We start from the raw sequence: 25,622 nt of genomic DNA, 5'->3' as shown, positions 1-25,622 counted from the left end.
TTCCAATCTGTTGTAAAAAATTTTGATTTCAATGCTTACCAATTCTCCATCTAAGGGTCACAGGGTTTACCTCGTTACTTTCTTATATTCATGAATATTAATCACTTTTCCGTGATTAATTAGATCGTAATTACCAAAAGCATATATCTTAAGCACAAGGACGTGATGATCACGGAAGCAGGCAAACCCAGGCATCACCATAGTATACCATCCAAAAACCATGAAATATATCTTGCTCAAAGCTATAAGTTTGAAAGAGAAAAATATACTATAAAACAAAACACGCTGAGAAGAGAGTCAGAAAGCTGACGTATCAATTAAGTAATTAAGTTTTAAAACAAATTAATCCCTCGTATAATAGGGCTTTAAACACCAACTAATGCCCACCATTACATAATAAATATGAGAACAACCATTAACGTCGCTACAAAAGCAAAAAGGAAAAAGGAAATAGTTTGAGGAGAAATCAGATCATGAGGTCTTCGTTGGTAGGCAATCTTCTGAAGAAGTTCTTGATAGCACTGGGCAAATCGTTGCGATCCCACGTGAAGTTAAACCAGTGGACAAGAAACCAAGTCAGCAAATACTTGAACAGATACTCAAAGGGAAGACTGTAGAGCAAGGGCAAGACCACAAAACCGACGACTAAAAGGAAAGATATCTTGGCGATTGGATTGTCGTCACAAATCGTCCAGAGCTCGCAGAGCCTTTCACATTGTGACGCAGCATCACCCATTAATGTCACCATTTTCTCCCCCAACTTCCTCAGCCTATCGTACCTCATCTTAAGAACATGCACGTCGGCCTCCGACGAAGGAAACGCGTCGAACTCTTCCGCTAACTCGTCTAGGTTGAGCGAGTCGAGTTTGGATAGCTTCAAATCCACGAGAACCAGAGGAGGAGGAGGAGGAGGAGTGTTGGTCCCAATCCGGATCCTGTGATATCCTTGGATCAAGAGCTTGTACACCACCTCGTACAAAATCATCAACGCAGCGCAAATCGGATACACCCGCCAAATAGCCAACCACAACAAAACCGGTATCACGTAGGGCACCCAAATAACGAAACAACAGAGAAGAAACGCAACGCATTTCGGAGTATTATCTGGGTTGGATCTGATATTCATTATATCACTCAAAGCACACTTTTTGGACAGCCACATGAAGATTCTACAGAGCCTCTCGTAGTTAGCTTTGGCTCTTCTCAGACTGAAGTTGTTACTCTTGGGCTTCAACATGTCCTTGACCACCTCACTCCTCAACATCGGCTCTGTTTTCGCCAGATTCATGCAGTTCACCTCCACAGCTTGTGATCTCAGAGCCTCGATCTGTAGTAGCGACAGTGGAGACTTGTAATGAGATTTGGGTAACATCCAACGAAAAGGAGCTGTAGCAAATGCGTACGTTAGCGGACCACTACTTGCGCATCGAATCGCCAGCTGAATCTCACCCATCTTCTTCAATCCTTCTTTGCCCAGTACCAATATCGGATACGAACCAGTGTAGATCGTGTCCCATTTAAGCTTGCTCAGTCGAAACCTCACTTTCCCAATCGGAGCATCATCCACCTTATTACCGGAGTAACTAACGAGCTGTTGGTTGTCGTAGACTCCAAGCGTAAACACCGTACTCTTGTCGTAAACATCCCACGAATACTGCTCGTTCCACTTTGGCGACGCGTTATCCACCACGGTTCGAGTCCTGGCCCATTTATTCCCATACTTGGCCACCACGTAAGCGTTCCTTTGATTTCTCGAGTTTTTCATCGGTGTCAAACCGGTAGCACCCAATATCCCAACCTCTAGTTTCCCGACCGTACCGGGCCACAACCCTTTCGCAAAAGCTCGATAATCGCTGCAGTACTGGCTACACTCATCAAAGACGTGGTAAGATTGATCTGTAGCTAATCTCACCTTGATTGTGCTAGCAAACCGCCTCGTGTCTCCTGCCGGTTCGACCTTACTGGGTGGTTCAACGTCGAAAGTCGAGAGGGGTGCAGGACCACCCGGAACCTTCACCGCAGTCATCTCCGAGAGCCTAATCTTTTTTAGTTTCCCTACGCACGTTTCGTGTTGATCATCGACTTTGTCCACGAGCTCTATGCAGACAGTTCCTTGTAACGGCTCCGATGCAACAAAGATGAGATCTTGATTCCAAGACGGGTTCGAACCAGAAGAAATCCCGGTTTTTAGAGTGACTCGATTATCGAGCGTTGCCTTCACGTAAATCGAAGGAGATCGTTTTCCATCGCTAGAAATCAAATCGTGACCTGAAACAATTGTAACCCTAACGTAACAGAGCCTTGGAGCTAGGTAGAGCTTAGGTCGCGTGTTAGTCACGCAACTAGCACTCACTAAAGACGCGTCAGAAAACCAAGCATTTGAATAAACCTCATCGGCTTGTGTACCGAACCAAATCGACATCAGCAATGCCATGTCATAACCGGTTTCGGAATTCTGTATAGAGTACCACTGAGGCGCCATTCTTGCTTCGGGAGGAACCCTACTCGGAATATCCGCGGCCAGTTTGAAATTTTGCTTGCCAATTACGGTACCCAAGTAACCGTCTATTAGAGTAACCGACAAGACATCGCCTTTGGTTTTGTCGAAAGCAAAGACTTGGTTCCACTCCCTGTTTGGTCCAATTGGTAGATCTCTGGTAGAGGATTTGAAGTTCCCTAGGGTGATTTCGACGATGGGGATACATGTGTGGGGTATAGGGTTTACGCGAGAGTTGTTCGTGGCTTTGATTACTTCTACGTAAAGAAACTCCATTTGCTCGACGAGGTCATACGAAGAAGTTGGGCCGCTAGGGTTTCGAGTCCCTCTTTCTCCGCCGAGCTTTGGAGAGATTTTCTTGACGGAGAAGTCAGCCATCTCTGAAGCAAAAACAAAAAACAAGAGAGAAAACAAGCGAGGGAGATGAATAAGAAATCTTATATTATGTAAACAAATGAATTTCAGAAATAAGTAAACACAAAAATTTGTTAATTTGTTAACGAACTGACTCGCTAAACAAGAACCCTGGAGCAATTATAAACCTTATGTATGAGGAGGACCAAGAATCAGAACAAAAATCCTCTTAATTTTTTATCCTCTGGCCGATATGGGTTTAGGTACTTCCTGCACAAGAGAGATCACCAACAGCAAAAAAGAAAAAGAAAAAGAAATCAACACGAACCTGTTCTGTCTGATACAATGAAGTAGGGTGTAGGGTTTAAGGCTTGATAAGGCTTGATTATTCCTTTTGATTACACATGTATACACATGATACAGTATATACACACAAAGAGTTGGATAGAGAAACATAATTTAGAGAAATGGAAAGATTCATTATTTACATGGACTATGGAGAAAAAGTGACATCCCATACGTACGTCTATATATATAGAGAAACACAATTTAGAAAAATGTAAAAATTCAGAATTTATATGGACTATATAGAGAAAGTGAGAATCTCTTCTTTGCTCATCACTCGTGAACTTTCCAAATTTTGGAGTTTTACCGAATGTGGCGAAGAGATCCGTATATATGGACTATATTTGGGCTTCCTTTCGATAATTGTTCCTCAACAGATCCATTAAATTTTTTTGGAGAATCCAAGAAATCCAAATTACATATTTACAAACGTAAATTACATATATACAAAACAATTAATCTGAGAGCCGGAATATCGACTCATACATACAGTGTTAGTTGCACATTTCACGCGACGGAGAGGGATTGCTCCGACAAACCGGACACGAACTATGCAGCTTGAGCCATGCATCGATGCATCCGGTATGGAAACAATGTTCACATTCGGGTAAGCACCTAACCGTCTCTTTGGTTGCGTATTCCGACAAACAAATGGAACATACGACATCATTTGACCCGGTCGGGAGTCTCCTACTCTCCCCTAACTCAACTTTCTTGTATGACTCAATCGTAGACTCATCGAGACCCGTCCTCGTGATGACTTGGTCGCTTGGCTGCGGTGTTACGGATCCGGAAATCATGGCGTGTTGTATCTGGGAAGAGACTCTCTGGGAACTGCACATGACAAGACCGACACAGAAGGTCAAGGCGAAGACTGGTCCGATTAGGGAGAAGCAGATTATCTGTAGTACTTGTAAGCTTGTGTTGTGAAGTCCTGTTCTCAAAAACAACAATACGGGTCAACGGTGAAAGGATATATAAAAATGTCATTTGTATTCTAATGATACGACATTCTCTCATGTTTGCCTATATTTAAAGATGTGATTGATTAATTAACCAAAGTCAACGACTTTTTATTAATGTCAACTAGAATAAGTTCGCTGTTTAATGAGTAAACAAACTACCCAAAAGAAAAGATAGAAATCAAACAATTCCTTAGATTTGAAGCTTTCCACCATTAATGAATTCTTTCAGAACGAATACTCTCAGAGTTAGATGATGTCGTCTCAAGAGTTCAGAAGTTTGTGAAGTATAAAGAAGATAAAAGAATTGAGATTGTGCCTACCTGAGTTTACAGAACTGACGCATTGGACTTGGAGGGTGGTATTGTTTATGAATCCACATCTCAAATTAGCCTTTGCCTCACAAACACTGCAATTCGGGGAGTCCCATTTCAGCCAGAGGTCTTGGTCGTTGAGGTCACCGGCGAATCCTGCCATGTAGGCCATAGGCTCAGAGACCGGAATAAGTGATTTCTTGAAGATCCGACAAGAAGGAGGCATCGAAGCCGCGAGCTCTAAACGGGTGGCGTAGAAGGAGGAGGTGGAATTACCAAGGCAGTGAATGGGTTTGTAAAGGGAGTGATTGACGTCCTCTTCACGAGGACAGCTAAAGAAGACGTAGTTGAGAAGGTGAAGAGGAGAAAAAGGAGACCCTGAAGCGTCAAAGGTGAGAAGTCGTTTGGCTAAGCATTTCTTTGGGTCGTTGAGGCGAATACGCTGCAGTCGATAGTCGATATCTCGGACGAGAAATGTTCCAGAGTTGGGAAGCTTTATGGTTGTCTCTTGATGATCGGTGCATAGGAGGTTGAATCCTGTTTGGCCACATGACTCAGGTTGCTTGGGGAATAGCCAGAAAGGGAAACGAACGTTTATCCTTCCATCCATCTCTCCATGTCTGCATGAAGATGTGTAGCAAGGTTTTGGGTCTGAGGAGGCGGTTCGGAGAGGGAAGAAGAAGAGGAACAGAAGGAGAGGGATTTGTTTTGAGAAGGTCATAATGTGGTTTGGCACTAAGGGATAGGAAATGAAGAAGTGATTTAGTACTAGTTATAATAATTAGTAGAAAAAGTCAGAGAAGAATATATGATTAGGTATATAATGATCGACCTAAGTCTTCTAATATTCTTTCACATTGATTTGTCTTCATTATAATAAAACTAATTCAATAATCTCTCATTAGATTATTCTTGCTACTAATTATAAGGTTGGAAACTTATAATGAGGACTAGTGTAACTTAAATTTAAATATTGTATTGAAAGTTGCATAGCAGAAACTTGAAGCTTTTGGATTAAAAAGAATCAGAGTACCTTTCACCGTCTTTTCCTGCTTTCATTGTGTGAGAGTTCACGAGCATTCCTGCATTAAAAACTGTTTGTGTAACACAGATGATCGATTATGCTAAACCAATATGTGTGCATACATATATACATTTGTTTTCTTGCAATCTTGTGTTGGGAATCATTTGAGTGTCTGGTTCAAGAAGTTATGTGGATAATAATGCATTATAAGTTTATAATCAGAGTCATGTGAAGGTGTGACTAACAGGAAACGGAGTTATGAGTACCAGAAAATGTAATTTCTTTAAGGTGTTTGAGATCAAGTATAATCTCACAAGTCACAAGCCCAAGCCTTTCACCAGCATCTTTTGGCAAATTAAGAGTCCCAATTAATAGTGTAATCCCACCTTCCATTCTTTCCATCTAGTGGTTGCCATTGAAGAGAAAAAAAAAAAAAAAAAAAAAGACTTCTGTATGAAATATAGTAATTGGAGAGCAAAATCGGAAAACCAAACAAACAAATTTCCTGAATTCGTCTAGTTCCTCTGACCGATCCAAAAAGTCCTATAAGTTTAAATTTAAGTTCCTACAGAAGAGTAATCACGAAGAGCAGAAGAGCGCACCGAGACTCCGGGAGGAAGGAGGAGCCTAACCGGTTTAAACAACTTTCTCTAGAAAGGAATTGATTACAATATTGGCAGCAACATTTCGGAAGATTCAGAGCGAACCGGGAAAAACCAGACTTTATCTGAAATCTATCCTCGTCGTCCCTCAGCGATCAGATTAGACGATCACATATCTCTCTGATTCTTGTTTCTGATCGCTCTGGAAATGATTCCGGTTTCAATTGGTTGAGTGTCTGTCTGAGACAGAGGATTTCCAAATACCAATGTCGATAATCAACTTAGCGGTATAAGTCGAGGCCCAACCTATCGAAGCCCAATAAGGGGGGCTTTTAACGCTTTACTACGCTTACTCGCTCGGCAACGCGTGTATGTCAAGTGCTTCGAGGTTCCAGACCAGATCCGAGCCCGAGAACCCAATTAATTACTGTACTGTATATTGCAGGCATGTATTAACATGGGAATTGACTCGGATCTAATCACAGAATCGAAACAATGCTCACATTCGGGTAAGCACTTGCGGTCTTTTCGCTTGCGTATGCCCCTAACTACACCGTCTTGGTTTCTTTTGGGAGAGGATAGTAGTGATCACAGTGAGGATAGGTAAATGCACAAATTCTTTAGGGGTATTAACCAAGGGTTTCCTGCCAAAGAAATGGTCAAGCTGTTCAAATGTCCGTACGACCGTATTTGTGAATTGTTCGCTTGTTGTTGTGTTATTTATGCTTCTGAAAAGATCTGGTTATTAATCAAAAGTCAATTACTTGGATTTCATTTTTCTTCGTTATGTTGTTGATGAAGCCAAAATTCTATGCTTTCAACTTGGGGTATGTATGAGAGATCACAAGAAGAGAGAAGAAATAAACTGGGTTTGTTCGTATGTACAGACTGGTGTAGGCGAAGCATTTGACTCGGAGGGTATGGTATTGTTTATGAAGCCACAAAACGGAGTTAAAATATAGACAAACTCTGCAATCCGGTGAGTCCCATCTAAGCGAGAGGTGTTGGTCGTTGAGCAAACGGATTACAACTAGTGTCTTGAAGACTTGACAAGAGGACGGCATTGCACAGGTGAGCTCTAAAGGAGGTCAAGGATTTACCAAGGCAATGGATGGGCTTGAATAAGAAGGATTTCAGGACAGCTGGAGAAGGTGTAGTTGAGAAAAATGGAGATTCGGAAGAACTGAATCTGAGAAGCCGTCTGGCTAAGCAGTTATCAGGATCTCTCAGACGACAAATGCCTCAGTGTTTGGAAGGCTGTCTCATGACAATAGGTGCAATGGAGGTTGAATCCTGGGTAGCCACACGACGATGAGTGCTCCGGGGCTAGCCGGAAAGGGAAACGAAGCGCCATTGTTGTTTCCTCCACAATAAGGACCATTTTGGTTCTGAGGGGTTTAGGAGAGGGAAGAAGAAGAAGTAGAAGAAGAGAAGGAGATGGAATTGTTTTGAGAAAGTCATTATGTGGTTAGGCCTAAGTAATTGTGAGTACTTGTAGATATAATGAAAAATATATGTCAGAGAATAGTCAAGATATAAAGATATATATACATCCAATTTGGTAAAGCATAGTCGACAAGGATCTTCTTATATTCATTGGTGTGAGTTTCGTATGTAAGAAGTTCAATGATCTCTCAGAGTTGTATTCTTACAAAATATCGTAAGTTTGTAAATATATTGAAGGGTCTTATGTATAGATTTTTTTATTTTACTGAAGAGGAAGGATTTGCATACCAGAAATACTTAAGAGGCTCTGTCCGACTGGGAAAACACATTGTGATCAGGAACTCAGAGTAGCTGCTGGGAGATTCTGATGGAAACAATGTCACCCTCAGTTCCTGCCTTCATCGTGTGATACTTCACAAGGATTCCTGCAATTTAGATATGTACAAGAATTACTGGGTGTATTCCTTTGTTTTTTCTAGATGAAGTTATGCAAAGTGATATAGACAAATATATGTACCTTCGTTTTCTTGTAATCTTGTGTGAACAGCGACTGCGTGGGGTGCGATGACTGCTTTGGGTTGTGAATCATCTGGCTCTCCGGTCCAAGACTTGAGTTGGAGAATACCTATAAAGGAGAAGGTGTGAACCAGAGCCAAAGATTTAAAGAGGAGAAAAGGAACATAAAGATACGCGTGTGAGTGAGCTTGAACTTACCTGAGGAAGAAGATGCTTTGAGATGTTTGAGATCAAATATGGCTCCACAAGCTGCACCTGCGTCTTTCTGTAGTTTATGAGATCCAATAAGATTGTAGTCCCAGCTTCCATCTTTGTATCCTTCACTCAGGAACAGTTCAAGGTGCCTCGCATCCAGTGTTTGCATTGTTCCTATAAAGTAAACAGAAACGTCTTAGTTGCAATTTTGTCACTGCAGAGAGACTAGTACGCTAACATCAATCCTAAACATTTCAATAACGTATTTTTGAGTTAATAAGCGCCTTTTACCATCACAGGTACTGAGGTCACAGACAGGGCAACGAACAAGCTGTAAATCTGTAAATAAGATAAGCCATGTTACATCTTTTTCGTTTGTGGACAAGTTCCAGAAGATATGAATAAGAAATCATTCTTCTTACCTGCTATCCAAATACCGCTTTTGATGTCTTTAATGATACATGAGCCACTGGATTGCAGCATCCGCTCTATGGTTCCTTCCCTTGGAACTTTCAGTTGACCACTCAAGCTCTCAGTCAAGAGTGACATTCTAGAGTCAAGAGTAAAGGCACCGATTCGCATCCAATCTGTAATTACAGAATTTCCAGATAAAATAAGGCTTGACATCTACATTAACATGACTCTTTTTTTCCAGTTTATAAAACCAAGAAAGTATGATGAATCTAATTCAAGGACTGACCGATATGCTTTTCCTTCTGATGGAACAAGTAAGAGTGACTCCCATCTGCATTGACCATACTCATTTCTTAGTTTACGTTTGTATTGAGGCTATATAACTCGGAAACTGATATAAATGTTATCTTCTTCTTTTTTGATGTAATATGTACAATATACTTACCAAAAGCTGAAGCATATATCTTAATCCAGCTTGAAGAAACTGAATACGGCTTTGGCACCTGAAGATCACGCAAGCAGGCAAACCTCCAAACAGCATCCTCCATTATGATCTTGTTAAACCACTTGTTTGTTGCTCCCAGCCTCACCAGTGATTTACCATCTAAAAACCTTGAAATGTATGTCCATATATCTTGCTCAAACCTGATTTGGCAGAGAAATATTTAAATACGCTGAGAGCTGACTCAGGAATCTGACTTAGATCTAAGAATCCTGATTCGAAATTGGAAGAGTTATAGCAATCGGTTTTCAAATTCTGGCTCGTGTTATCTGGATTCGATTTTTTTTTATGATTCAAAGCGTAAGAAAATTATGAAGAAACTCTTAAATCCCAGTATTCAGCAACCACAACAGTCACGAAAAGAGATCAATATAAGCATCTGTTACTCATACAATCCAATTTATTCTGAGATTTCAATCCCAGAAGGTACCGAAGATGATTGATCGGAACCTAAATCATAGATCCATCCAATACAGTAAAATTAAACTCCTCACAAACATTGCGAAATCAAACGAGAGGTCAGCCCAAACTCGCTCAGTAAACAATTCGTGAACAGATCAATTCATTCATAAAATCGAATCGAAACTAGGTGTAGTCTAGAGGGGAAGAAAATACCACGAGAAGGTGGAACGGTAAGTATAAGCAGAGCAGCGAGGAGATACACAGCCATGGATTCCTCTAAGGATCTTTCTGCTCTTCTGTTCGTTGCTCTGAACCAATCTTCTCTTCCCTCTACCATTTTCGTCTCTCTGAGGAGCATTCTTCTGTTCATTGCTCTGCACCAATCTTCTCTTCCCTCTGCCATTTTCGTCTCCCTCGGTAGCTTTCCTCTTCGCTCCACCAGATCTCGTCTGCATTCTCTCTCTCTCTCTCTCTGCTCACTCAGAATTTCACAAATCGCTAGTTTGTTAAGACGAAAATTTGATCCAGAAATTGTTTTAGCTATGAATCGTGTCGCAGTGACTATATACCCGCGAAGGAGACACAGCGAATTTGAAAATTTCGAAATGTCAAATGACTTATCTGACCCTGTAACAAACTTTCTGTGCCCGCCTCTCTCAGTAGTCGAGATAATTTTTTAAATTAATTCGAATTTCGAATCCGGTTTTGCGTCAACAGACGGAGCCTAAACCGAGAAGGTCCTCCCAAGCTATAAAATAAGAGATATTACCCAGTGTGATTAGACTTGTTCATGAAAGATCCAGATCGGCAAAGTAAAATCGACATTAGAGAAAAAACTAGAAACAATATTACTGTATGTAAAAAATTTAAAAGCTATCAACAATTTGGGACTTCTACGAAAAAAAAAAAACAATTTGGGCCGCTAAAAAAATAAAGTTTTCTTCTGTTGCCTATGAGGTTATTTTCGTAAAGTGGGTAAATCCTACACATTTACAAAATCGACACGCCGGGAAATGTACAATTCTAATGGCGTAACTAATGAATCAATCGTAAGGAAGTCAGCTGAACCAGCCGCCGCTACTGTTCAAATCTGTAGAGGTGGGGTGCAAGAATGGTTTTCGACTTCGAAGAGCTCTAATCAAATCAGTTCATGAACTTGCGACAGTTTGGAGCTCTACAGAGGCAAGGCACTTTGATTTCTTCAGATTCATCAACCTCGAAAAGATAATCATACCTGCAAGATATATATATTTTCATGATTTATCAAGGTAAAGAATTTGGAGATAAAATATGAAACCTATGGAAAGATAAAGCTGAAAAGAAAGTGTTACGTAAGCTCTTCGCCAGCTGAGACATTGGTCTTTGCAATGAGGACGATTCTGTTCTCTTCTCCATCACCCATACTCACAATACGTGCATAGCAATTGGGCATACACTGCACAAGACATGAGCATCATTAGTTTTTAGTTACTACTACTACTACTACTACTACTACGTTTTAGTCCAGTTGTGTTAATCTGGGGAAACTTACAGAATGATTGATCAATCGGGCTATGTTTCCAGAGTCAGTTGCATCAATCACTATCTCTTCGCTTATCTTGAATAGCTGCGTTGTTAAACAATAAATTGACCATTAGAAGCAGCGGATAATGGTGAATGTGTAAGCACATTAGCACAGCAATCCGAACATACATAACAATCTTTCCCTTGAGAACGATAGTTTGCCTCTCTCAGATCTGCAACACTTCTCCTAACTTTCACCCCACGATACTCGATGATCTGCACAAGAATTTCAGTATCAGTTAAATAAGCACATCACATTCAATTTAGCCATCGAATATTTATTCGTAAAGGCGTAAAATTAATACCATTTCTCCTTCTTGAATACTCGTCTTTGCAAAGAGACCCCATCCATGTATGCCAGATTTACCAAAGCAGACCCGAAGATTTTCCGTCCTCTACAGGCGATACTCTTCCTTATAAGATTACAGGATAACAAGATATAGAAAATATTAAACTCTTCTTGAATCGACGTTTACCTGCAAATGCTTTAGCCGTTCTTTGAATGAAGTAAAATCTGACGTATCTGCTTTCTGTGTAACAAAGTAATAGGTAATCAATAACTTGCTGAGATATTCAGAAAAAAAATTGTCTCAAGTAAGAGATACACTGACATCAGTGGATCTCTGAATGAGAAACTTGCCTTCAGAGAGTTAAGATTCTCGATTGCACCCAAAGAATGATGGCTTGGTCCCTTCAGTCTGTGGTAGATCGCCTCCAGATCAATCTTCTGAAACATCAGCAGTAACAGAGATACAATAGTACCAAATTTTATCGACTTCGTTTTGCAGGGGAATACTTAAAGACTGTCCAAACTCCAAGATTAAATGAGATATCCAGATGCATACCTTAGTGTTTGATCGACTATAGATACGGCATCTTGCTGCAGAAAGAGAATCAAATTCATGACTCTGTTCGGCTTGAGGTTGGATATCGGAACCCGGAAGCTTTATCTTCTTGGTCAAAACAAGCCTTGAACCTTTGATGCGTCCATTCTGATTCTGAAGCAAATTTCTAGAGCCAAAAACTCCTGATGGTGTGTGCACAACTACATTACTATTTGGATCTGGCTTCCTACATAGTGGGTAAAATGTTACAAGCGATCAGCAGGTCCCAATAACACATAGCAGATCAATCAAAGAATATGCCAGGATAGCAAAACCTGTGAAAAGCACAGTAAATTGACTTCCTGGTTCTCTGCACACCATTCTTCTCCAGGCAGTGCAACTAATATTTCCACAGACATTAGCATCAGTTACACAACCCTAAGACGATATACTAACAGAACACCTTTATTAAGGTATTAATATGAAAACTGAAGATAATCGTAGGCACAACAGATGCTAAGCGGATTAAGGACTAACCTCCATGCTGTAACCTGCCCGTGATGCACACATTGCGTGGAAGTGAGTGGCACACTTGCAGCATTGCACGCAGGAACCATGTGTCTGCTTACAAATTCTGCAAACCTAAAAGATATTTTCAGAAAAATATCAGATGTCAAATGTTATAAAACATAACAAAAATACACTGGTTATACTTTCTACTTCAACCATTTCATTAATACCCTAAGAAATGAATTTGCTGGAATTTTGAAAAGTCCAACTGCAGGCTCCATATTTTCGTGATTCAAAAACCCAACTTCCGGCCGGAACCAAGCACATGTTACATGAACCCACAAGCCCTCCACGTCGCTTGGTTTTAAAGCACCGCCTGCATAAATGTAAGGGAAATTCAGTTTTAAATTAAGGAAAGAAGTAAAATTCGGAGTTCAATTTATGGCACCTCTGTACTTAATAGCGTGACCTTGTGACAAGACAGCCAAAACTCAAAAATAAGCCATCACTAATGCAAGATGGGAAGAAAAACATAGAATGAGCTAATACTGCAGTAATACCTTTTACAGGACAAAGACAACACTCTCTCTCGATATCTGGTGTTTCACATGCTCTGCAAACCCAGGAGGTGAGGTCTTGAGCTTTGCTTACCCCATAGCATTCTTGATGCACAGCTACTTGACATCTGGAGACATTCAAAGTTATGACTCAATGTTTAAGAATACAATCGCTGTAGAATTCAGTAAAAACGCCGTAGAGTAACCTGTTACAGATGATCATTTTATTTTCTTCCCAGTCTTCTACCCATCTACATACAGCACACCTTTCAGTCGTCCACTTTGCACTAACTGGTTCATACTTTTCTGTACATACAAAATAAGTAGTAAGGCTACCAAATATGAACTCCAAAAGAGAAGCCCGTGCTTAAGAGTTGAGCTTTAAATCTACCTTCCAGCAAAGAGAGCATCTTCTGCTTATCTAACATCTGGGTTTCTAGGGTAGGGGCGCTAAATCCTGCAATCTGCAGTACCTTGTTGTCAGCATTAATCTTGTACAGACATTAAGAAAAAAAATCTACATGCGAATTTCAGGGGTATATATAAGGGCCAGCTTTATACAAGTATAGTATAAGGGGTGTACCCATTTTTCTAGAGTTAGCATTGTGCCTTTCACTTTTACACTGTACTTCCACTTTTTGGCTCTGCAGCCTGTATGCCGTTCCCATTCACTTGGTGTCTGCTTCCTTGCTCCACATGAACCACACTTGCACTCAATTCTGAAAACAATATTCCAGGAATTGATAAAGAAGCCTTGGATATAGATTGCATTGTCGTTTTATAAGAAAATTCATTTTAAAGTAGGCAATACCAACAATTATATATTGTAGTCTTATGTAACTATATTCAATATTCATAGAGGAAATTCTGTCTAAACGAGAAAATTCAAATGTAAGGCTGAATTATCTAACTCTTACGCATGAAACTTTGTGATATATGTCCCTTCCATGCCATTGCAGACTACAGTAATCTCATCCGGCAACTCAGTCTCTGTAGCTTTTTCTGTAGACCTGTCTCACGGAGATTGTAAGAACAATTATCAGATTAAGGAATTAGAAACAAAGCAATGCAAACAACAGAAGCAGGAGAAGCCATGTTTTCAAAAGAATATAGTGAGAGCAACATACTTGAACAATGAGTTCTGTTCATCTAAGACGGTCGATGCGCGCTCATGCTGAGCTCTGCAATTAGGGCAATGGTAATTGTTGTGCTCCAGTTCCTTAAGATGATAACCAAATTAGTTCAATCCTTCGATAACAGTCTTAAGTACTTAAAATCAGAATTTGATATCCAAGGAGTTGTATAACTGCACCTTAAACCGCTTGTTCGAAATGTTGTCGCACCCAGCATGTACCCATATATCGCATCCATCACAACATACCTATTACATCAATCAAGTCAGCTGCATAGATGTGATAATTTACCACTCAGGTCAGTATTTCACCAAACATGGTCAAAAATATTCTCACCCAATCTCCACCATCTGAAGAGTCCCATAATATCTTGCAAATGCCACAATACTGATTGGATTTCCGCAACTGAAACAACAAATTTGGATTCAATTCCTTTCGACCAACGAAAAACAAAGAGTAAGGAAATTTCCTAAGAACCTTTGAACAGCGCTTGCATAAAAACTCTTCAGGTTGTGATCCTTTTGTCCTTTTCAGAGATTTCGATGGCATTACTGTGCCACAGCCGTCGCAGGTCCTTATGTCCACATGAAAGGATTCCTACACAAAAGTTGAATCAGCACATCGTTTTCTGGGAAGCATTGCCAATAACTGTGAAAGAATTGGATACCTATGGTCCATCCACACCTATATATAATGCTTTCATGACTTAAAAAGGAAAGTATATCAACGGATGTAGTTGCTTCTGAATTAGGCAGGATGCCTATAGAACTGACTGCTGAGCTCGATAGGAAGACATGTCCTCAATTGATTTGCTCTTAAGTTCTAAGGAAAGAAAAGGAATAGGTGTCAAGAAAACGTGCCTGAATTCTATAAGCAGGCCCATGCTCCTGGTCGGATTCAGTGGCAGAGGAATCTGGGCAGCTGATTTCAGCAGCTCCACAATTACCCTCAACCCCATTGTCTGCTAAAATTGCTTCTTCGAGTGCCTTCTTAAATTCGTTTGGATTGTTATTGTACAAGTTTGTCTGATCTTGAAATCTGGAGAGACAAAAGACTAAGGACCAGTACAAATATACAAAAATGAAAGATTCCAGAAAGAGCGTGTCATGTACTTACTTGTCCATAAATTCCGTAAACGGAAACATCATTCCTTGTCTGACCCATCCATAGTCCTGTAAATTGACCAGTAGTTTCAGAAAAAATAATAATGGTTGCATCTACCGCCAACTTGAAGAGACGGAGACAAAAGACTAGTATCTTACCCTCTGAGTTCCATTCTTCGAGTGCCCAAAAAACATGACACAGAGTGAGCCCGGGACGTAATGTTTCAAGACTGCATCAGGCGCTTGCGAAATCGGATCGATCACCTTAGCCGGCCATGCTGGGAATCTTTTCCCAGACTTGGCCCAGACAAGATCTCCGACCGCGAAGTCCTCTGGTTTGTAAACGCCCTTCCTCATGGCGGTGGGATTTTTCAGCGTACCAGATTCGGCAAGATTACGCCCGGAAAAAGACTGCTCTTTACCTCTCACAGAGAAAGAATTAGCATCATCGGAGGAAGATAACATCGAAATATTCGCATCTTTTTCATTACCCCAGTCATCAAAATCCAGTTCGCTGCCATCTCCGTTATCCTTACGTGGAAATAGCTTCCGGCCCTTGCTGAGATTAAATTTCGAGCTTCGGCTCATATCATGACCACCACCTTTGACTTTCTTCACAACATGTATGTCGTCATCATGGCTAGGCTCCTTCAACTCGACTTTGCGACGTCTAGTATTCCATGCATCAACAACCGAATCGTTGAACCTTGAAGGAACCACTCTAACTCTGCCCCGCGAGGACTTGGACTGGTCGGAGCCCAGATGAGATTCTTTGCTGGTCAGGGAGCCTCCGCTACTTGTAAGATCTTCGGGTTCTCTACATGGTTGATCCACGCTTGCTCTCTGCCTTTTCTTATACACCATAATCTCACCCTTTTTGCTCCCATAATCAATTTCTGAATCAATTTTGCACTGCTTCAGATTCTGATTCTCGAATGTCAAGGTCCGTTTCAGAATCATGTCCTAACTCACTAATCCTTGCCTCGTCAACATAAACGAGTATCCAGATTCCAATTCCAAAACCCTAATTCATCAAACAACAGATTCGATCCTCGGGCCTCCAGAAAAACCTCGAAAAGAATCAATTCCACTCGCAATTCGGCTCAATACTCTATGAACCTAATGCGAAACCGTCTCTTAAACCCCAAATTCGGAACGAAAACAAATTCTCGAAATTCGTACGATTTCCTCTGAGGATAGAAGAGACAAAAAAGGAAATAAGAAATCAAACGGAAAAATATCGCGAAATCGTAAACTCGAGACGACGAAGAAACAAAATGAATCCTCGTGGTAAAAACCTACTACCGAGAAGGTAAACCCCAAACGCTCCTTATAGTCGACGGCGAGGGAGAGCGAGCGGAGGAGAAGGATCTGTTTGGAGCGTGTGTTCTGGAGAAGGAGACAGACCGTCGTCGGTTTATATATTTCCTTATTAATTTACGAATTAATCACGGTTATGGCAAATAAATTCGCCTAAAAAATGATTAAACGAAATTGGAAAATCGGGTTATGCTGACGTGGCGGCTGGATGGAACAGTGTTTGGCTCCAGGGTTTGGGGACGAGGGAGAAGAGAGGGTGCCAAAATTTCAGGCCTACAGAAGCGCCAAGTCGAAAAACTTACTTCATTAAATCCGACGTGGCGCGTCCAAAAATAAGTAAAAATGTAAAATGATAAAGCTTGTTGGGCTTTATATGCTTCACATATGCTACAGATATTTTATATTTATATATTGGGCCTCTTTTATTCCTATAAATCGGGCTTAAGTTTTGACTTTCAGAATTCATTATATTTCAAAAGATTACAACAACAACAAAAAAAATAATGAATAAGTGTACTTTTCATTTTCAAAATTTTAAGCAAATGGGTAAGGTAGAGGTGCGACGGTCCAGGTTGTCTAATGTCATTTTCAAAATTTTCTTTGTATAAAAGAAATTATTTTTTAAAAAAAAATATAAATTCAACCTAAACAATATAATATTTAGTAGGATTTAAGGTTTTTTCAAAAAAAAATATTTATATAAAAACCCAAACAATAAAAAAATCTATATTAAATGAGATTTAAAATCTTTGTGTATAAATTAAGGGGTCCAAAAACTTTTTTTGCCCTAGGGCTTAAAAATTTAGTGGGCCGGGGCTGTTCATGGTAGTATAGATGCCAAGCCACCATTATAATGTACTCTCTAGATGTTTGACTTTGAAGTACTTCATTTGCTGATTACAGTCTTGTTTTATGTGGACATTGTAATTATAAATTGGATGTGAATCCGTGCCTTTACTCTAGGCTGAGGGTGTGAATGGTCATATGAAAGTCCCAAGGGAAAGAAATTCATGTGTTACAAAAGTTATCCTAAAGATCATTAATGATAAAAGGTTGAGCATCGTTAATGGCAGCTTCTGTATTTTAATATTTGGAAAGACATGAGAAAGGAATAGGATTAAAGTTTTAAAATCAAGTTGGTTTCCTTTGAAGCCATTTGGTAAACGTCTACTCTCGTTAATCACGTCCGATTAAAGAAAAAGTGTTCACAAGCATCAGCCATAGAAGAAGCCAATTGGGAGCAGCATTTTAGGCAAATTTCAAGGACAAACGTTCTCATGTTATATATAAGATTGTTACTCTCATTTCTCATAATAGTAAAAAGGAATAATACATTACAAGTCAAAAATGACAACAAAATCAGATCCATCAAAAACAAACCTTTGGAAAAGAAAAAAAAAAAGACTCCACCATGTTTGTCTAAACGAAATTCAATCAACGACTATAAAATTCAAGGACCATAATGAATTTAGCCAACAAAATCCCAAAAAGGGGTGTTATGTACAGAAACAGAGGAATGACAAAGACAGAGGATCTTGAATCAGACACTAGTAGAACTTGGATGTGTCTCAAAAGAAGGAGGCGTGTGAGAAGAAGGTGAACCAATGGAGCCACGAATCCTGAATATTTCAAGAACAAGAAAAGCAAGCAATGTCACTGACAAAACGAATCCATATCCAATTTTCCATCCATCTTCTTCATTATTAGCCATTCTAATTCCAAGAACAATGTTCACTGCTCCAAAGAACAGAGAGATTCTCCCAATCCAATGATGATACCAATTCCAATATCGCCTCATCTTTGTCTCCTTTTGCGGCCGCGCAAAGAAAGCAAAAACCTGCAAAACATATCCGAGGCATGTTCAACCAAAACTTCTAACCTATATATTTGATTCTTTAACTCGAGAAACTTCCAAGTCTTGATTCTCAAACCTGGAGAATGCTAAGGATCAGAAGAAAGATCCCAATGCCTCGATGTGCAGGTATATCCGGTTGGATCCTATTGTAAAGCCGAATTCCAAGAATAACAGCGGCTAAACCGAAGATAAAACCCGTGAATTGAATACCGATGTGAAGATAATACCAAAGAGGATCTCTATGTCTGAGATATCTCGCGAGGATTGCCCCTAGTGGAAGTAAGAAGCCCCATCCGAGTATTGCCATCATTCCATGTTTTGTCTTATCCGTAGAAACTGTCGTTTTTATGGATGTTAATCCATTTGCTGCATTGACCAAGAACACACAAGAAAATAAGTATTGCAGTATCCCCTGTTTTTAGCTAGTCTAGACTAGTATATGACTATTCTATTGATAATACTAACACATGTAAAATATTAGTTTTACACCATTTTAGTTTTGTTTCTTTTTATCAGATATCATTTACGAATTATATGCCCACGAAATTCGAATAGTACAAGCTATGATCATATTTTCTCTGTTTTACAATAGGTCATGTTTGTTCAGATGGATACCTTTGGAGAAATCGACGATGACAGTAGTTTTATCATCATGCTTAGTCAAACGGCCTAGCTTCGAAGGATAAGCTGTGCTAAACGCTAGAATCACTGCTCTACGAGGAATTTTAACGGAGAACTTCACCTGAAAAGCTAAGTAAATCATTGCTCCGTGAAGAGCCACAACCGGAGGGACTTTCTGTAATTGCAACTCTCCTTGATCCGGTACAACTTGGTCTCTCTCTGTTCCTTGGAGATAGTATTGTTTGATTTTGGCGTGACCTTTTTTCGAAATCCACCCGATCATCGCGCTTGATCCCACCATTCTTCCGTCCTTGGAGAATCCCATTCCGACCCACCCGGTCGTATATAAAGCCGATACTATGATCGTCACCACATTGTCTCTGTTTTCAGAGTACTGCAAAACAGAGAGATTGGAAACGGGATGACATATCAAAATGATGGGTTCAATTGGAAATCAAAATCATGGGTTTATTGAATAGCAGAGAGGAATCGAAAATCAAAATTCAAATTCATAGGTTTTGGAAAAGTTTGTTACTTTTTGAGTGATGAGTGTGTAAATGAATCATTTTTAAGTTACCCGTAATACGAATGTGTTCCAGAGAGGCGTGCATGGCATGGAATCGGAGATATTGCTGTACGGTGGAGGGAGAAAATCAGATAATCGGTTTGCTAAACAGAGATTTTGGGTCGAATCATCGATGGAACTGACGTCATTTGCAAGTAGAAAAGGCAGATTTTGTTCGATTAAAAAACAGAGGATGTAAAATCCGACAAGGGTTCTCATGGTCAGAATAGAAGCAGAGTGGGGGGTAAAGCGTAAGAGTGAGGAATAATGGAGGGTTTTTTTTGGTGATGATTACTTGAAGAAGAAGAAGAGTGATTGAGTTTGGTGGTGAAAGTGGTTGAAGATGGCGATCAATCATTATCGTCAAATTGTTTTAAATCTCCTCCTCGATTAGATTTTGAGAAAGATGCTGGCTGGAGTTGATGTTTTACTGGTTAAGTATCGGACAATTTATGTCCGCTCTGTCACTAAATCGACACGTGAACCGACAGAGAAATACCAAAATGCTATGAAAAATTATTGCGTTTCCCAGTTTAAAACAATTGTCAGTTGCTATTTGAGGTTGATAAAGTATGAAATCTTTTATAAGATATTATGAATCTAGAGTTTTTACTTTGCTTATTTGGGGGAAAAGAAGAAGTGGACAGAGAGGGGTCGTAAGTGGACCAGAGTGGGAAGTGGATCAGTCTTAGCCTGAATCACTTACTCATTAGGTATATTTGGTCAGGATGGTGCCACGATATTGGAACGGAGCTTAGAAACAAAGTAAACTATAATAATTAATCAACTTTAATTTAGTTTCTATAACTTTCATTATTGTACCCAATCACAGACGTATTTAATTCTTGATTGTTTGTTTGTTTACGGTTTTGTGTTGTGTTTACGTCTTCTTCTTTCTTTATCTATATAAACCTACATGTTTAGCACTTCACCCAGATCTCAATTTTTTTGGCTTAACTCTAAACGCGAACAAAAATAAAATACAAACATTTGATGTACGTCTGCATTTACATTTCGCAGTAGTATTTTATTGCTAAATGAAAATGTTTTATATTAGATGCAGTTTTGTTGGTAATATGTTTTTTCACAGGGCCAAACGCAACACACAGAAACTGACGTGTAATACAAGTTATTCCTGGGCTTTTATCTTATACAATACAACTATCTCTCAGCTATTCTATTCTAAACTATCACTATCGCGTATCGTTTTATAAACGCAATAATCTTTCCACCCTTAATTCAAAAATATTCTAATTATTATTTAAAAAATAGGATTATATTTAATAAGATGGAAGCTTTTGGCAAAATGGGGATGTAGCTCATATGGTAGAGCGCTCGCTTCGCATGCGAGAGGCACGGGGTTCAATTCCCCGCATCTCCATCCCTCTGATCTTTTTCTGCTTCGTCATCTTCCTCCTGTTTCTTGTCCTCTCGAGGTTTGCCGTTGGATTGACACAGAGAGGGTAACAAAATACGTTGTTATACGTGAATCCTTTTTTTCTAATAATGTGATCAACCATTTTTCTGCCTTAAAAGATACTGATCTATTCGTCTTACAGAACTTATTCAGAAACAACGTTAATTCGAACACCGAATAAAACAAAAGAAAAAGAAAGAATGGAAAAAGAGAAGCGAAAGAAACGTATCCTAAGGAAATAAAGAATTAGAGTGTGAAGAACTCTCTACTTGGACCAAGCAACTGCTTCAATATCCGCTTGAGCACTTCTATACAACTCTAGCCTCTTTGCAATTGAAGTCCTTCGCTGCTGAACAGCAGGATCCTCATCCAACAATTTCGACAATTTGCTCATCTAATTTCAACACCAAACCCCTTTTTAGATTCTTAATCATCATCACATATGTATACTGTATTATAGTTTAGTTTGTACATGGTTATTTTTTACCTCTTTCTGGCCAAGCTCAGTGAAGAAGTAATCAAGTAGGCTTCGTTTTGCTTCACGGACTTGACAGTAAACGATTGATTTTGGTATGGAGTTTCTCAACCCGGCGCAGACCATATTCACGTAAGACAACACATTGGAACCTATTCTTCTGAGATAGGCATCGTTGTATCTGTCGAAAATAGAATGTGTCGGGTTCCCGCCTTTTTCAGAATCTTGTGGGAGTTTCCTGAAGAACTCGACTGTTAAGTAACCAGACTCCATGTCTACTAGCAACAGAGTTGCTTTCCTGCTTTCATCTCTCATTCGATCCAATGAATCAACCGCTGCACCTGATACTTCCACTCTTAGTGTTGGATATTGTTTCAGTTCCTGTTTTGATGAGATTAAACACATAACTATGAGTCACAAGTGTTGTTGTTCAGTTTGTGAATATGAGCAGAAACTTTCTTACAGATGTTTCGCCGATGGATTTGTGTATAAGATCCTTGAGAATGGAATGAACCGCATCGACAGCTGCTTCAGCTGGGCCTCTAATGGAGACTAAGCATGATTCTATGAGACGGCGGTAACCTTGTTCAGGAGCTATGAGATGCGGTTGATATCCATCTGCTTCAGTGATCAGTTTCCGTACATTTTCCATTGAGAGATGTTTGTCGAATTGCAGTCTTTTAATGGCAGCTGGGAATTGATTGTCGAACACAGAGTTTATCTTTTCACCACCTGAACGTCTGTGAGGTTGTTAGTATTAATCATCATCAAGACACAAAACTGCACTGGTAAAAATCCACTAATATGTGAGATCACTCACGTGCCGTCAAGGTGTTCCTTGAACGTTTGATCAAAAGCACGGCAAATTTCCATGATCATATATAGTTTTCCCTGCATTCAAGAGAGTAATAGTGATTTGAAATAAGAGAAGAAAGTAACCAAAGAATGAAAATGCGAAAGGTCCTTAAGACATTAGATACTTACACCAGCATCAGCTGCTACAGGCTTCCCAAGACGGCTCAGCTCTGTCTCTAACTCGGAAATAGTCTTGGTGATAAGAGACTGAAGTCCCGGAATTCTTGACTTGATAACAACCTCCAAATGCTGCAAAACGTTATAGCTTGTTTTAGAGCAGCTGGCAAATCTTTGATGCCAAACAATTAAGAAGAATTGATATGCCAATAACAAGCTCCTCCTCAACTATTATACCTTGGAGAGCATCTTTCCTAAATATTCTGAACCCATTCTGTCAGTAAGATGTCTGTACTCTGGGGTGGTCTGGAAGTAATCACGTTCACGCCGACGAGCAGCAATCATATCAACACTTTTATTAATATCAGCTTGAGACCGGTTCACAACACCAACCCAAGGATACCTTAGTTTGTATCCCCTTCCTTCAAGTATCTGAAATTTCCAAAGATTTAGAAGACTGAGGGACTGTTTAATATTTACTCCCTACTATTTAGTAAATTTCTCATCTTATCTTCCATGTATCCTTTTCCCAATGAAATTAGAGATAGGTTGTTTAAGATTAGACGATAGTCCTAACTCAAAGCATGTATTAGTATCGTCTGAATGTAAACTTACGTCAACAGCATTAGTGCCCTGGTCCATGAGATCAATTTTTGTTAAAACTCCAAAAGTCCTGTCTCCTTATAGCGGCAACGTAGCAAAAATTATACAAAATGAGTCAATCCATTCAAACTACTATAAAAATATATTGATTGCATGATCATCGCCTTTGTTTATTACAGATGATAGCATTATTCTCATGTCTAGACACTGACCAGTGACCATTCAACTCAACTATATATCACATGCCTAGTAAACTGAAACCATATACTTCGTGTCCCAGTGGATAAAAACTCACAAGAGAAAGCTCAACGTGAATTCAGAAAGCATTTGTATAAAAAAGTGTAGAAATGGAAGTATCTGGAACCTTTTGGATCAACTTCACGAGATATCTTAATGGCATCAGACGTAGCAAGATCTTGATTTGCAGGGGAAATAGCTAGTATAATGCAGTTGGGCTGTCAAAAGGGAAATGGTTAATCGTTGTTACTTTGCTGTTAACACACAGTATTAAGGATATAAGCACCATCCATCTACAGCTGTATCCTTGCTTCATTCTTAATTTCTTTCAAATGATAGTTACCTTCTCAATAAACGATCTGACCATGTTCTCGATGTCTTGAACAATGCTATCAGGCTGACCCTCTACAACATCATTGGCACCAAGTTTTCATTGATGTTTATCAGTAAAGAGAACTTGGGTTGGGGGATGTATCCACTATCATGAGTGAACAAAGATTGTCTCACTTACCAACAGCTACCTTTGTAAGACCAGGAAGATCAACCAGTGTCAGATTCACGACTGCAAACATTTTAAACAGAGGAAATTATTAGAGTGTGGAGACTAGAATACAAGTGGCAAATATGGAAGAGAGCATGAACTTAAAATTTGATTAAATTTCACGTCCTGTGTATGTAGAAAATGAAACATTACAAGATCTGAAATCCTAAAGCATTTTCTCACCATTAGGGGAGAAGATACTGAGATGAATTGGGACTGAAGATATTACTTTGCTGCTGCGACCAGTTTCACGATCTGTCTCATCCGAGATCTCCTGCCTCACAGCAGCTACATTTCAAGAAAGAAGAAATAGATATAAGAAAACCAGATGAGAAGAATCTGTGCACCTAAATAACCAGTTGTCACAAGAAAAGTAAGGAGCCATCTATTCCTTCCGAACACGAAACATACCAAAATCAGTGAACTTCTTCTTCGGAAGATGCATAAACTCAGCATACTCTTTGCCTTCATCAATTCTGTGAAGCTGCAGGACAAGAGGTCTACGTGTAACAATCCCTACATGAAAGACATTGCTGTTCTAAGTAACAGTTATATATCTTGAGTTATAAAAATGTACGTTTTAATTAATCAACCTTACCTGCTCCACGAGGTAAAAAATCTTTTCCCACAACGCTCTCTAGCACAGAAGACTTTCCAGAACTCTAGATAATTAGAACAACATTTCATCCAATCAATTGAATTGATCCTCAAGATAAAAGAAATGTACATTGATTACAAGCATTGCATGAATACGAAACAATTTTGATTAAGAGCGAACGATTCACAACTTTCACTAAAATCGGACAGGCTAATCATTAAAAAGGGAGATAAATTTCCCATTGATCTCCTAGACAACACTAACATAATCATGAATTTCGATGAGATACACGATTTAAGGGGGAAACAGCAGATGAAAAGAAGCCAATAATTTCAGGAAAAATAGGATCAGATTATTCCAAGCATTGAAACCCCAAATGTACGATTACGGAACGAGAAGGCAATGCCGAAGATCTAAGAATCACCGATTCAAAATCTCATGTAAAATTCAGAAGAAATAGATCATACCTGACCACCAACAACGGCAATGGCGGGCAATGAGTCCCAGAGAGTTGGGAGGGAGCTTCCCTCGCCGTGATCTCCCAGAGCCGTACAAGCTCTCTGTATCTTGTTCACAAGCGAAATCAAAGTCTCCATCTCAGAAACAAAAATCAACCTAATCAGCTCAGATCATTCAACAGCGGGATCAAAATTCCGGCGCGAATCGGTCTCCGACGAGTCCGTGCGAGGAGGAGAAGAGAACGGAAACGTAATAACCGCGAATTGCTATCTATTAGGCGAGGCGACCGTTGAAATTTTCTAAGGAATATATAGAAACGCAAAGGTCAAGAATACCCAAAATATCTCTGTTTGAAAAGTCAAACCTCAGAGCGAGGCCTACTCATAAATGTTAAAGGCCCAATATGGAACATTGGGCCCAATTTTAAATAGGAAGCCTGAGGAATAATGATTGATTCATTTAGTGGATGTGATTAATATAATGATTATAAGTCTCTTTTGGACCGAAATGCGTAACGACAACATAGACCTACACATTTTGGGTATATTCTTTATGTTCGAGTCACGATACTCGAATGGGTAATACTATATCCGTTATGATATACGAAAACATTTTCTCTCCACCACACGATTTCTATGTTAATAATTTGTTACCAAAAGAAAAACGAGTTTTGGTTAGCGTAATTAGTTTTTCTAA

At 39.6% G+C, this 25,622-nt stretch overlaps 6 protein-coding genes, 1 non-coding gene and 1 pseudogene across 13 annotated transcripts; 1 reads left to right on the top strand and 7 right to left on the bottom strand.

Annotated features, from left to right (window-relative positions):
• Positions 1–466: 466 nt before the first annotated feature.
• LOC18020328 (FT-interacting protein 1) lies at positions 467–2,875 on the bottom strand. Its single transcript, XM_006402388.1, has one exon. It carries the CDS (start codon positions 2,873–2,875, stop codon positions 467–469), a length of 2,409 nt encoding a protein of 802 aa, XP_006402451.1.
• A 684-nt stretch (positions 2,876–3,559) lies between these two features.
• On the bottom strand, positions 3,560–6,325 carry LOC18020327 (RING-H2 finger protein ATL22). Of its 5 annotated transcripts, XM_024157229.1 has the most exons (5): positions 6,099–6,325; positions 5,763–5,898; positions 5,506–5,554; positions 4,482–5,207; positions 3,560–4,130 (listed from the first exon to the last, which is right to left on the bottom strand). In XM_024157229.1, the coding sequence occupies exons 4-5, from the start codon at positions 5,191–5,193 to the stop codon at positions 3,691–3,693; spliced, it is 1,152 nt and encodes a 383-aa protein (XP_024012997.1). In that variant the 5' UTR covers positions 5,194–5,207; positions 5,506–5,554; positions 5,763–5,898; positions 6,099–6,325; the 3' UTR covers positions 3,560–3,690. The 5 variants fall into 5 exon arrangements, with proteins under 5 accessions (XP_024012997.1, XP_006402450.1, XP_024012995.1 ...); XM_006402387.2 differs by having other exon boundaries at positions 5,763–6,325; XM_024157227.1 differs by lacking the exon at positions 5,763–5,898.
• Positions 6,326–6,907: 582 nt separating this feature from the next.
• On the bottom strand, positions 6,908–7,649 carry LOC18020326 (annotated as a pseudogene).
• Positions 7,650–7,886: 237 nt separating this feature from the next.
• LOC18020325 (probable F-box protein At3g61730) lies at positions 7,887–10,028 on the bottom strand. Its single transcript, XM_006402385.1, has 8 exons — positions 9,787–10,028; positions 9,115–9,314; positions 8,956–9,000; positions 8,678–8,842; positions 8,547–8,594; positions 8,259–8,429; positions 8,062–8,169; positions 7,887–7,969 (listed from the first exon to the last, which is right to left on the bottom strand). Exons 1-8 carry the CDS (start codon positions 10,026–10,028, stop codon positions 7,887–7,889), a joined length of 1,062 nt encoding a protein of 353 aa, XP_006402448.1.
• A 375-nt stretch (positions 10,029–10,403) lies between these two features.
• Positions 10,404–16,636, bottom strand: LOC18020324 (histone-lysine N-methyltransferase ATX3). Of its 2 annotated transcripts, none has more exons than XM_024157038.1 (23): positions 15,423–16,636; positions 15,277–15,332; positions 15,021–15,198; positions 14,638–14,757; positions 14,497–14,565; positions 14,340–14,408; positions 14,155–14,246; positions 13,945–14,037; positions 13,611–13,746; positions 13,419–13,491; positions 13,234–13,333; positions 13,031–13,155; positions 12,701–12,846; positions 12,498–12,602; positions 12,296–12,360; positions 11,982–12,207; positions 11,777–11,860; positions 11,613–11,666; positions 11,442–11,531; positions 11,266–11,352; positions 11,105–11,179; positions 10,905–11,008; positions 10,404–10,807 (listed from the first exon to the last, which is right to left on the bottom strand). In XM_024157038.1, exons 1-23 carry the CDS (start codon positions 16,221–16,223, stop codon positions 10,717–10,719), a joined length of 3,039 nt encoding a protein of 1,012 aa, XP_024012806.1. In that variant the 5' UTR covers positions 16,224–16,636; the 3' UTR covers positions 10,404–10,716. The 2 variants fall into 2 exon arrangements, with proteins under 2 accessions (XP_024012806.1, XP_006402447.1); XM_006402384.2 differs by having other exon boundaries at positions 11,777–11,863; positions 15,423–16,223.
• Positions 16,637–17,993: 1,357 nt separating this feature from the next.
• LOC18020323 (cytochrome b561 and DOMON domain-containing protein At3g61750) lies at positions 17,994–19,871 on the bottom strand. Of its 2 annotated transcripts, XM_024157039.1 has the most exons (5): positions 19,637–19,868; positions 19,054–19,453; positions 18,666–18,804; positions 18,515–18,581; positions 17,994–18,420 (listed from the first exon to the last, which is right to left on the bottom strand). In XM_024157039.1, exons 1-5 carry the CDS (start codon positions 19,841–19,843, stop codon positions 18,124–18,126), a joined length of 1,110 nt encoding a protein of 369 aa, XP_024012807.1. In that variant the 5' UTR covers positions 19,844–19,868; the 3' UTR covers positions 17,994–18,123. The 2 variants fall into 2 exon arrangements, with proteins under 2 accessions (XP_024012807.1, XP_006402446.1); XM_006402383.2 differs by having other exon boundaries at positions 18,515–18,804; positions 19,637–19,871.
• Positions 19,872–20,932: 1,061 nt separating this feature from the next.
• TRNAA-CGC lies at positions 20,933–21,005 on the top strand. The gene has a single exon. It is a non-coding gene; the product is annotated as a tRNA-Ala (tRNA).
• Positions 21,006–21,132: 127 nt separating this feature from the next.
• LOC18020322 (dynamin-related protein 1B) lies at positions 21,133–25,203 on the bottom strand. Its single transcript, XM_006402382.2, has 14 exons — positions 24,935–25,203; positions 24,468–24,531; positions 24,281–24,385; positions 24,053–24,157; positions 23,840–23,890; positions 23,672–23,733; positions 23,456–23,546; positions 23,104–23,168; positions 22,726–22,920; positions 22,501–22,620; positions 22,337–22,407; positions 21,980–22,256; positions 21,529–21,897; positions 21,133–21,435 (listed from the first exon to the last, which is right to left on the bottom strand). The coding sequence occupies exons 1-14, from the start codon at positions 25,061–25,063 to the stop codon at positions 21,307–21,309; spliced, it is 1,833 nt and encodes a 610-aa protein (XP_006402445.1). The 5' UTR covers positions 25,064–25,203; the 3' UTR covers positions 21,133–21,306.
• Between the last annotated feature and the right edge of the window lie 419 nt (positions 25,204–25,622).

Source organism: Eutrema salsugineum, unplaced genomic scaffold, assembly GCF_000478725.1.
Source record: "Eutrema salsugineum unplaced genomic scaffold, Eutsalg1_0 scaffold_19, whole genome shotgun sequence".
Lineage (NCBI taxonomy): Eukaryota > Viridiplantae > Streptophyta > Magnoliopsida > Brassicales > Brassicaceae > Eutrema > Eutrema salsugineum.
Note: the sequence above shows the minus strand (reverse complement) of the source record. Positions and strands in the feature narration are given on the sequence as shown.